Genomic DNA, 12,736 nt, shown 5'->3' on the forward strand with positions numbered 1-12,736 from the left:
TGACTTGACTCTTGGTCCCCATTAGTTCATGGTAGGGTAAACTGTTACAAATCATTTTTGTCTGTGTGACATTAATAATGGCAATGATTGTGTAGCCACCATGCATATTAACAAGTATAATAATGACTAAGTAAATATTGTACATAATTATACAACACTTGAAAGGTTTCCACTAGTACTGCAGCTAAGTGACTGTTCTATTAGAGTAGTTGATATTTACCAGACTGCTTAGAGTATGATTTTCATTCAGAATAGTATCAAGAGTTAATAATATTATGTGACCAAATCTGCAAGAACCCCACATGTTAGTGGATTTACATTTAATTCCATTTTTATTTACTTAAAGGAATGGTCAACTGAAATTTCAGCTTTGGAAGCCAAGAAATTTTGAAGTTAAAAGTGCTAACGACAAATGTATAGTAAACCTCATTACTACCATATGGTACAAAATTTTGGTAGACTTAAATTTTTTTTTGTATCATGTGCAGCATCAGTAATGTACTATCCCTCAGTTAACTAGTTCATAGACTACTCATAAGTCACAAATCCCATAAAGGCAGTTTCCGTATAGTAATTATGTACATGAAAGAAAATGATTCATTCAATTCTCAAATACACAGAAATACATTTGTCCAATCAGTACATTAGTGACCACACCCACCTCTACAGGAGAGTAGGATCTGGTGATATTGGTCAGTATTGGACACTGATGTGTTTAAAATACATTAAGCCAATTAGAATGTCTAAGGATTACATCATCTACTACATGTGGTAATGGAGAACTAATAAATTGACAGATGATCCAAAAAATCCTAGCCATTATCACCAGACCCTATACCCTAGTGTGGAGGTGTGGTGTGGGTGTGAGTAGTCCGTTGGTAAATAGGAGAACATGTTGTAACACCTCCTGAATTAAACACATTTAAATTACACATCCAAATAGGGTATAGTAGTACACATACCTTATTAAGGTGAACTGACTGATTTAATCACTTGACAACCACAACAAATCCCTCATGTAGAAGTCACTACACTGGGTGGATCACATGATCTGGACACTGGTGATTTATAAAGTTCACACATTGTCAAGTTACACATTTTGATTACTTTATTCTGTACACACAGTACAATCTGATTGGCTAAGTCCCCAATGGCATCATTTCAGATGATCTTCATTGTACACATCTACTTTCTCCACCTGTATAGAAAAGACACTTGTATGGCAGCTCTTCATCACCAACACTTACTGGTAACTTCCTGGTAACAATGGTTGTGTGGTTGTCATGGCTACATAGTAACAACACAAAACAACCACACCATCATCCCTCACACACTAATGTGTACAGTTACGTAGAATATTATCATATTGTGTAAACAATTAGTAACCATGGTAATAATAGATTACATCATACAAACACACAAAATAACAATTTAACTGATAACTTGTAGTCTATTGTTGTGACACTCCACAACATAAATACTCCCACTACTGTTCATGGCTATACCATTGATAGTATCAAATTCTCCTTGTTGAGGTCCCTTCTTTCCAAAATGTTCTATCATTTGATGGGTGGGGCTCCATACACCAATTTTATTCCTATCACCATAACTAGCTATGATGTGACCATCAGGGCTAACAGTAATGGCATATGGTCTATCACATGTTATCCTACTAATAAAACTGCCAGTATGACTGAAGAGACTAATATGATTACCATCAAGGTCACTAACTAACACTCTATTGTCAGTATCAATTGCTATGGTAACAGGACACTGAAATTGTCCAGGGTTGGACCCTTTACTGCCAAATGTAAATGCAAATTTATCATCTTGTTGGAATACCTGGACCCTGTCATTCCACCCATCTACAACATACAACATTTTATTACTACTGAAGACTAGTCCCATAGGACCACTAAACTGGCCATTGCTGTTCTCTTTATTGTTACCAATTATTGATAAGAGTTCTCCTTGTAGGGAATACTTCTTCACTTGATCACTACTAAAGTCGCTAATAGCTATGATGTCATCCTTACTGACTGCTACACCAATAGGACTAACCAATCTGTTGTCACCACTTCCTTGTCCAATCACTGCTAATAAAGCAAAGTTACAGTCCAGCACAATTACACACTTGTTAGTATAATCAACAATGATGACTTCATTATTAACTCCTATAGCAACATCAGTGAGATCACCAAACCTGTTCCCTCCATAATGAGTCATCACTTGGCAGTGTCCTTCTCTCATCTTGCTGTAGTCTCTCAGTACAACTGATATCCTACAGTAACATGACAGGATCACATGATCTACTGTACATTAATAATACTGGTGACATCACTTCCTGTATGTACAGGAAATGAGATAACATTATAGTGGAAAGTTTGAATGATAATCACTTGTATGTTTTGTATGTATGACACATTGTATGGGAAAATAATACATGTATAGCTATTGTATAGTAGTGTGACTGTATAGACTGACTGTGTAGTAGTGTTAATATGTATAGTCATTGTGTAACATTAGTATACACTAACTGAATAAGTATAATACAATCACACCTCACATGTTATCCACAAAACACTCTAATAGAACACACACCATTCCTTACTTGTGAGGACTGCCTGGGATGTGTTGTCCATCAACTGCAATTGATATCATGTGATCCCCAAAAGTCCTGGGAGTGAAGGATGCTGTATAGTTTCCACCACTGACATCCTTGACTGGTCCCACTACTATGGCTTCTCCGGTTTTGGTGGTCATGGACACTTCTACTTCACTACTCTTGTCATCAACAATGTCACCATTAACATCTCTAAGTGTTATCATTAGTGACGTCACTTTGTTCATTACTGTCATTGCTGTAGGGAAGGTCACTTCGCACTTGCTGGGGTCCGGAGGTAGAAATCCTCCCAACTTGGTCACCTCCTCACAAAGACGTTCCACTTCTCCATACTCAACTTCTCTTTGTTCCTTCATTGCTGGTTCCAGTCTTGATCTCCTCTTCATTATCATCAGGTGATCTTGTCGTTGCTCTAGTATCTTCCTCCTCCTAACCAGTTCAGTGGTAGTCACTTTGTTCTCTGTTGTCTTCTTCAATAGCTCCAGACAATTCTGTAGTTGTGTCCATAGCAACAACAACCTCTCCAGCTGTAGCTAATATTAAAACAAGAACAACAATAACTGGAGACACATCTTTACTGCTACCAATCCCAGGAAGAACTACTTTGTAGCATAATATTACTGATGTTCGCATTGTTGGTTTAGCTTTGACTGTCAATTTCAAGCCAGTTTCAAGCCTTTAAGTCAGCAAAACAGATAATGTGTTTGCTTTTAATTTTATCTAATAAAGAATGCTAAATGGTAGGTGGGAGGGGCTCATCTATTACACAAAACCATGTGATATGGTTTGTATATGTAATAGGATGGATGGCTGTGGTATTCGGGATTAATAGTGCGAGCATTGTAAACAGGAAGGAGTAAAAATAGTGTGAGGCAAAGCCGAGCACTATTTCCTTCCTGTTTACAATGCGAGAACTATTAATCCCAAATACCACAGCCTGTAGTTGTGTCTCTTTGTTCATTACTGTCATTGCTCCTATTGCAAATTAATCCAACAACCATAGCAACTGTTACTAGGCAACAGAAATTCTAAAATTAACCACTGCAAAAGACCAGTCACACTTAGCAACCATTGCATGGCAACCATTGCTATGGTCTCAAAGTGATGTTTATCCTAGCAATGGCTACTTAGCAACCGTTGCTAAGAAACCATATTGTTGCTATTCCATCGGGCATCTATCACTATGGTAACACTAGTTGTCAAGTCGGACATCTACTTCTAATAGAAACACACCACACTATTTTAGCCAATCAAATTAATATCACAGGTTTTTGTTAAGGAACCTTGACAAACAAGTGTAATGCTAATTCTATTGGCTAATCACTTGACGTATTTCAAAATAATACGTCAAGCTGCCATTGAGAGTATTATACAGTAACACATTCAGTTGTTGGATTAGGTATGTAAACCTGTACAGTGGTTATAATAGATCTTGCATGACGTCATTTGCGGTAATTAATATTATAGTTTAAACTTCAAAAATGAATCGATTTGATTGGTTGAAATCTTGTGTAAGTGATTTTGCTGGTATTTGTTGTCACACAATATCTATTAGAACTGCTGTATCATGTTACTGAGACAATAACACTTTTATGTGGCACATTAAAGAAAATGCCAGTGGTGTTGTTGAAAGCCACAAAATCCACCTGAAGTCTCAGGACCATAGCTATTTCTTCACTCCAATGGCTGCTATACTCCTCTACACTGCATGTGTTCAATCATAATATGTCTGAGGGTTGACATATCAGATAGACCACTCATGTCCATGTTACAACTACAAAATAATACCTTTAGTGTGTTCTCCCTCTTGTCTGCTCCTTTGGTAATATCTGTTATGACTTGATCTTCTTGTTCATCAATGACTTTTCTAAGAGCATTAAACACCTCCCTTGTCCTCTCCATGTTGTGCTCCTTTCTGCCCCTAACACGTTGTCTCATTTCCTTCACAACAGACACTGCTCGTTTCGTCTCTTCCAGTAAACCCATCATGTGATCCACAGCTTCTCCCAGTCTCCTGGTTTCTTCATCAGTCACACTTGTAATGCTAGTGCGCTGGTGTGTTGAGTGACCACGGGAGACACAATCTCTACATAACTCAGTTCCACATTGTCTGCAGAACACGTCAAGTTTTCTTCGTGGATGATCAGGACAATATTCAGAAAGGGGCGTGGTGGCGGGATACTTCAAAAGAGCGGCGCACTCTTCGCTACAGTTAATAGCATCTTGAAGTTGGTCTGGATTATCGAAATGTTCCATCAACACTTGACACTTAGACATGGAAGGAAGGAGAGCAGAAGCCATCTTGACCAAACGCACGACACACCCTTTGAACAAACAGTTATTAGGCGCGCTTAAAATTTTTGAAGCTAAAGGAGTCCGTACGTCTGTAGGTCATCTTATGGTCGCAGCAGCTGTTATCGGTCACCAGGTTGTGTTTAACTCGGTGTTTAATGGAGTCCTGATAATGGAATGACAGTTTGTGTGTAAGTTTTTAATGTGCATCTGTGCTCACTTCGATACTGTATGCTGTATGCAGCAGGGGCGTAGCCATGATTTTTTTGAAGGGGGTTCAGATTAAAGTGGACTGTCTTAAGGGAAATGCCTGGGTGCTTCCCCTAGACCATGAATGAACGAAAATGATGCATACACGAAACGTGCCTTTAGGCAGTAACATTAAAAGGTGTTGTTTGTGAACTACTAACCAGCTAAAACCTACACACTGCTGTTTATGCAGCTTAAAGAAACTATAAACCTATTGTAAAACTAACTAATCTTCACTTCCAGACAGCATACTGACAGCCAACTTCAATTTCTAGCACACGGAAGCCCTCCACACTCGAGTCACAATACTTCTTTCCAGCTATACATTATTGGCCCTCCTGTTGATGGTCAACTTCAGACTTGTACTCCAATATGTTCGATACATCACGTGCCCACAACATGTAACAAATAAACAAACCATTCATCAGGTATTATACATCGGTAACAATTCACAGTTTGTGCTAACCTGACACATGTATAACGTGACGACCACTCAAGTTTAGCAGCTGCTACCTTGTATTATGTCTCCACCAACCATTGAACAGTCCTTCGCTGTTTCACTCGCGCCATTTCCAGTGTTGGGAGTAACGCGTTACGTAATATTATTACTTTTGTGGTAACTAAGTAATATAACGAAATACGCTATAAGAACAGGTAATATAACTCAAGTTACTTTACTTACAAATGTAACGCGTTACCTAAGTAATATAGTTACTGTAACGAATCTAATATTATTACTACAAGTAACGAAGTTACTAATCTCGTTAGTAATCCACTGAGTAACGCCTAGCCACAACGAAGTAATGAAGACTACTGAATGAGGCTTATTCACCAGCTTCTTACTTATAATCAAGATTTGCACATTGTCCAACAACGCAATCGTGTCACGTGATAAGGTGGTAGTTTCAAACGTGACAGCTTAAGGCTGTGGGCACAAAGTAATATAATATGTAATATTATTACAATTACTTTATTTTATTGGTAATATGTAACTGTAACTAAATAGTTCAGCTGCAAGTAATATGTAATATGTAACTAGTTACTTTTACAAAGTAACTTGCCCATCACTGGCCATTTCAACCATGCATCACGTGTGCAATTGATCACGTGATGCAATAGATATGATTTGCAATGGTTCAGCATTAATGTAGTACATGACCCTCAGGAGTAGTACAGAGGAAAGTAGCTACCGGAGAGTTCCAGGCCTGTAAAATTTAGTGTGATTTTTAATTTTTAAAAATTCTGCATCTGAAAGGGGGATTCGTCCGAACTATCCGAACCCCCTGCCTACGCCCTTGTGCAGGCCTGGCTGTATGCGACACTGAATGGTATTTATTTATTATTTGTGTGTACTGTGCAAAAATCTCGGCAAGTATCAATGTGATTATAACGCACAGGTGTGATTATGATAATTATCTAAGCACAGGTATGATTGTGTTTGTTTGGTACGTTTAAACCTTGTCCTTTGTACAATCCTGACAGGCTAGTCTGCTACAGCCTACCAACCTAAGTAAGGCCCCTATTTGGTGATTATTAGTTTCTCATCCAGCCTTTCTAATTATTATGATGCGGGCGGGAGGGTATTACCATTATGCCTTTATTTTATAATATTGACACACTGATGTACAGACCTTGTCCAAATTGTCTTTCTTTCTTACTACAAACAGTTCCTTCAGCAGCTGATTCTACTTTTCGTGATCGCCAACTGTTTTTCGACAGTAAACTGAAAGCCTGCTTTGATGAAGTCGATAGAACACGATTGCAACTGGCACTGCAACAATGTGCTAAGGAAGATAACAGTTCTCCTGGTGATATATAGCGCATTGCAGCATTCATCAACAAAAAGTTATAACAGTTTGGTATCATGTGTTCTTCTAAGCATGCACAGAGTAAATAATGGCTTACCATGCGGTAGCTTAAGAAGGATGCAGGCAGTAGATGAGAAACTGATAATCACCAAATAGGGGCCTAATAGTTTGGCAGCACCCACCCCTTTTGTATTATAGAGGAAGGATCTGGTGACCATAGTACATGGTACTTGTGCTACTACAGTCAATTTCAGGTTGCTTGCGAATACAATTAAATAATTTGCACACATCATGTTTGAACATGATTGTGTGAATTACGTGCAGTGTTTAATGTATAGAGCCTTTTCATCTCCTTGACAACTGTTTTTGTTGGCCATATTGTTGAACAACTTTGTACGCAGCAGGACTATTGACAAGTTGAAATTAGCCAATCTGCGTAAACAGCTAAAAATTAACAGTCCAAGCTGTGGTGGATTGGGTTTGGTATTGGGTAAGAATTCATGCTAACCTGTAAAGTAGATGGAAAGAACGCTCGATACTGGTGTTCATAAATATGGCCGAAATACGGAATAATAAACGAAAAAGTATGGATCCAATTTTGGTCATCAAGGAGATAGAGAAGCTTTATTGAATAACTACCTCAGTGTGTCCCTGGCATTGACTAATGATCTTTGAAAGCAAATAATGTAGTTGTGCTAGTGAAAGGAGTTCAAGTAATCAGTTGTGTGATTTGTTCAATTGCAACCTGAAACCGACTGTACCACTATAGTGGTAGACCCAATTGAATCACAGTATCTTGTTTAAATAGGCTTGTGAGTAAACCATGTAGTTGTGCCATTAATAACACAATAACCGTGATGACCAAGTTGGAAAGCAGCTGATACTCTCTGAGGGAAACCCCGAGATGCACACGCAGTAAAGACTCATGTTGAGAAGTGTGAAGTTTCGTGCTTTTTTTGCCAAGTTACAACAACTTAAAGAAATAATATGTGACCGGATCAGCGAAAACCCGACACAATCGTGCAAGCCTAGTATAAAGCATCGAATACAATGGGTGTAAGCAAGAGTTCATAGTATATATATTTAGGAGAGTATCCAATGCCTGTATTGCCCCTTCAAAATGCACTGTGTAATAATTGTGCAACATTGTGTAACATATCCAAATATTTTAGTATAATTTCAGTAAACTCCAATACATGGCTTCGCCATGAATGACTTATTGATAGGCATTGATATACCAAAGCGAAGACCTGCAAGCACTTCAAGGCCGCCATATAGCTCTTGAAGCAAGTTAAAACACCTTTGGTGATGATGCCTATTGTGTAACATTATTATGCAGTGTGTTTTGAAGGGGCAATACAGTGTTGGATACTCTCCTAAATATATATATATATATATATAAGGAACTTTGTGTGGGAGTATCAAAGCGAAAAAGTGTTCTATATTCACCATAAAAGCCCAAGTGTTCTATATCGGGCAGTTATAGAACACTTTAATAGACCACAGTTCTATATCAGGTAGTTATAGAATTGTTAGGTCTATTTTGTAAGCTGATAGCCTACTTTGAGTGAGTAATCACTCATTCTGGCCAGTACAACCAATCAACCAAGCCAGTGTAGGCTGATAGCCTGACTATGCTGGCTGACTAGTCAACCCAACCAGTAAGAGCAAAACCACTGGATTTAATTTATAAACACACTTGAAGATTTCGATGGTGGTTGCTTGTGGTCAGCAGCAGTTACTACATTTTGTTCAAATAAATGGATGAGTCCTAGGAATATCACAGAAATATGCTTATTAAAGTACCACAATCGAAAACTTTTAGTATTGAAAAGACGGACTAGACTCACAAAACGACTAATGAAGGCGCAGCACAGTGCAACACTGGCGAAACACAGGTGCAATGCCTATTCTACTGATGATAACACTACTCTGTGAGTTTCTAATTGTTTCGTGCGTCTTGTGTGTACTTCAATTTGACAGTTCTCTATACCAGATAAAGCACTGCCTTTTGCTCGTGCTATACGGGAAATGTACGTAGCACTCAAAGAGTGGCCTTGAGATGAAATATAGCACTCGGCTTCGCCTCCTGCTATATTTGTCTCTCGCCCACTCTTTTCGTGCTATATTTCCCGTATAGCACTCACAGCAGTGTTTTATCTAGTACATATATATATACGTATATATAATGAACTCTTGGTGTAAGTAATACTTCCGTATTATTAAAAACATTCCATAAATTTTATAAATGTCTATTTCTTGATGAAGGAAGAGACTAACAATAGTGCAGTAGACTGAAGGGCACACAAGTTATGAGCATTTGTTTATGTCATGTCGAAGCGATTGTACATGATTGGTATTTGTTCACAAATTTCGTCTTTGTATGCAGTGAAGAAAGTTGAAAAATGTACCCAGTAATTGACTCCTCTACTCATGGTGAACATGGTGGTGCAAATGTCAACTCCGTTTATTTTATTTTTAGTAAGTGCTTGTATTTAGTTTTCCTATACTGGCTGTACAAATCCATCTTATTGTTGTTACTACTTTGTAGTGCTGTAACTCCGAAACTTATTGGAATATGAGGTTGAAACTTTGCCTGAGGATACACTTGGCTGAGTAGATGATTGTGGCGGGTTTCACATATCCAGTTACATATTATTAATATGTTGCACACAATTTTAAACCACATTTGCATTCCGGTCACACAAGTACCATATACTATGGTCACCAAACCCTTACTCTATGTGAAGGGATGGACTACCTAGGAAACAGATAAAGCTTGAGAGTTGGTCTTGATGTCTAGAACTGTATCTGTACATTGTTGTAGGCAGAGATGACAGGTGGAATAGCTGTCATGTTCAGACACTGGACAAAACACATATAATACACATGCTCATCTTCATATAGACATCAATATAGTATTGAGAACATGTTTTGTAGTGATAAGCTGCACATGAGATCTATAGTAACTGTGTATAGAAGTGTTTCAAAGTTATTACTCCAGCTAGAGATACCCTTATTTGAACACCACACTGCTATGCTGTAATAGTTGCTCCTCAGTTGTTCTTTGTTACTGCAGAGTTTAATACTTGACTTGGAAGATTATCAATTTAGAACACCGGACATCCTCAATATCAAGCTGGAAACAAATAAAATTCTAACCGAGTCATCAAGTACATGCGTACTACATATCATTTGTATTGGCCACAAAGCTAGGGACCTGCCGATTACGCTGGCAGCATAATAGGTACCTTAAAGCATTGAGCATAATGCTAGGATAAAGGCAGACTGTTTATAAATCCTTGCTTGTCTAAATACAAATCACAGAAAACGATTGATATAATCTAATAGAACACTCAATAACTCTCAAGCCGCTGACTGTTCTATTAGAGTATATCGATATTTTCTCTGAAATGCATTTTGACAAGCAAAGAAAGATTTATAGTCTCTACTTCAACCACTTATTATTTACTCATTTGTTGTTACTTGAAAAATCTGTAAACTGCTTAAAGTCAGTATAAAACATGTCAAATGGGTATGACTACAGGTAGCTAGTATTCTTAATCATTAACTCTAGAGAGTACTTGAATACTATGATCACTTCAACCTGATTTTTAGAAATTGAGGCATAAAATTAATGTTGAGCATATGGCCATGCAAAGTTAATTATAGGTTTCTAGTTCTACCAATTCCCCCGGTCCCTGTTTCCATTTGTATAATGAACTGTACTTGTGTATATGTACTTATTCAGGAGCTGGTCTCTGACATGTAACCAATATCTAATCCAAAACAGCCAAGCTGTAAAAAAAAGAGTGCGGCCCTGAGAAAGGCTATGGTGAAAAAAGATGTGAAATCCAAGGTGGCGGCCAAGAAATGGCTGTGATGGTAGGTTAATGGTAAAAATTTTAATAACGACAATTCAAGTGAATTTTGTGCCAAGACCAAGCGGCACCAAATTCACTGAATTGTTGTTATTAAAATTTTTACCATTAACCTACCATCACAGCCATTTCTTGGCCGCCACCTTGGATTTCACATCTTTTTTCACCATAGCCTTTCTCAGGGCCGCACTTTTTTTTTACAGCTTGGCTGTTTTGGATTAGATTTCACTTCTTTTTGCATTTGTATACCCCAAAGCCGGCCTATGGCCGGCTTTAGGGCTTTTTAACCTGTCATTTTTTTCTTTACTACATGAAGAAGAAAAGATGAAGCAGGGTGATTTCTTTGTAGCTGACCTCTCTGCAAGGTGATCCTTCTAGCTGATCCCTCTACCGGATAACTTGTTTGTAGCTGAACTCTCTACAAGGTGATTTGTTTGTAGCTGAACTTTCTACAAGGTAACTTCTTCTAGCTGATCTTTCTACAGGGTGATTTGTTTGTAGCTGAATTCTCTACAGGGCGATTTGTTTGCAGCTAAACTGCTGAATTCTCTACAATGTAACTTCTTCTAGCTAAACTCTCTACGGGTGGCTTGTTTCTAGCTGATCTCTCTACAGGGTGACTTGTTTGTAGCTGAACTCTCTACAAGGTGATTTGTTTGTAGCTGAACTCTCTACAAGGTAACTTCTTCTAGCTGATCTTTCTACAGGGTGATTTGTTTGTAGCTGAATTCTCTACAGGGTGATTTGTTTGCAGCTAAACTGCTGAACTCTCTACAATGTAACTTCTTCTAGCTAAACTCTCTACGGGTGGCTTGTTTCTAGCTGATCTCTCTACAGGGTGACTTGTTTGTAGCTGAACTCTCTACAAGGTGATTTGTTTGTAGCTGAACTCTCTACAAGGTAACTTCTTCTAGCTGATCTTTCTACAGGGTGATTTGTTTGTAGCTGAATTCTCTACAGGGTGATTTGTTTGCAGCTAAACTGCTGAACTCTCTACAATGTAACTTCTTCTAGCTAAACTCTCTACGGGTGGCTTGTTTCTAGCTGATCTCTCTACAGGGTGACTTGTTTGTAGCTGAACTCTCTACAAGGTGATTTGTTTGTAGCTGAACTCTCTACAAGGTAACTTCTTCTAGCTGATCTTTCTACAGGGTGATTTGTTTGTAGCTGAATTCTCTACAGGGCGATTTGTTTGCAGCTAAACTGCTGAACTCTCTACAATGTAACTTCTTCTAGCTAAACTCTCTACGGGTGGCTTGTTTCTAGCTGATCTCTCTACAGGGTGACTTGTTTCTAGCTGAACTCTCTACAGGGCGATTTGTTTGCAGCTGAACTCTCTACAAGGTAGCTTCTTTGTAGCTGAACTCTCTACAATGTAACTTCTTCTAGCTGAATTCTCTACGGGTGGCTTGTTTCTAGCTGATCTCTCTACAGGGTGACTTGTTTCTAGCTGAACTCTCTACAGGGTGATTTGTTTGTAGCTGAACTCTCTACAAGGTAACTTCTTCTAGCTGACCTTTCTACAGGGTGATTTGTTTGTAGCTGAATTCTCTACATGGTAGTTTCTTTGTAGCTGAACTCTCTACAATGTAACTTCTTCTAGCTGAACTCTCTACAGGATGACTTGTTTCTAGCTGATCTCTCTACAGGGTGACTTGTTTGTAGCTGAACTGTCTACAGGGTGATTTGTTTGTAGCTGAACTCTCTACAAGGTAACTTCTTCTAGCTGAACTCTCTACAGGATGACTTGTTTCTAGCTGATCTCTCTACAGGGTGACTTGTTTGTAGTTGAACTCTCTACAGGGTGATTTGTTTGTAGCTGAACTCTCTACAAGGTAACTTTTTCTAGCTGAACTCTCTACATGGTGACTTGTTTCTAGCTG

General features: G+C 38.4%; 1 protein-coding gene across 2 annotated transcripts; it reads right to left on the minus strand.

The window, feature by feature from the left end:
- Positions 1-1,115: 1,115 nt before the first annotated feature.
- Positions 1,116-5,601, minus strand: LOC136266618 (tripartite motif-containing protein 2-like). 2 transcript variants are annotated; one of them, XR_010706198.1, is made up of 4 exons: positions 4,412-5,601; positions 2,612-3,156; positions 1,248-2,281; positions 1,121-1,198 (listed from the first exon to the last, which is right to left on the minus strand). XR_010706198.1 is itself a non-coding variant. In XM_066061616.1 (3 exons), the coding sequence occupies exons 1-3, from the start codon at positions 4,922-4,924 to the stop codon at positions 1,432-1,434; spliced, it is 1,908 nt and encodes a 635-aa protein (XP_065917688.1). In that variant the 5' UTR covers positions 4,925-5,601; the 3' UTR covers positions 1,116-1,431. The 2 variants fall into 2 exon arrangements, 1 of the variants encoding a protein (XP_065917688.1); XM_066061616.1 differs by having other exon boundaries at positions 1,116-2,281.
- Positions 5,602-12,736: the final 7,135 nt, after the last annotated feature.

The sequence above is a fragment of the Dysidea avara genome, chromosome 1, assembly GCF_963678975.1.
Source record: "Dysidea avara chromosome 1, odDysAvar1.4, whole genome shotgun sequence".
NCBI classification, from domain to species: domain Eukaryota; kingdom Metazoa; phylum Porifera; class Demospongiae; order Dictyoceratida; family Dysideidae; genus Dysidea; species Dysidea avara.

Bases quoted from the DNA above. Each gene is read 5' to 3' on its own strand.
- LOC136266618 (XM_066061616.1), bottom strand. From the start codon at position 4,924: ATGGCTTCTGCTCTCCTTCCTTCCATGTCTAAGTGTCAAGTGTTGATG. The intron at 3,157-4,411 runs GTATTATTTTGT...TTTTAATATTAG, and splicing joins AGAGGGAGAACACACTAAAG to CTACAGCTGGAGAGGTTGTT. The intron at 2,282-2,611 runs GTAAGGAATGGT...ATGTTACTGTAG, and splicing joins ATCCCAGGCAGTCCTCACAA to GATATCAGTTGTACTGAGAG.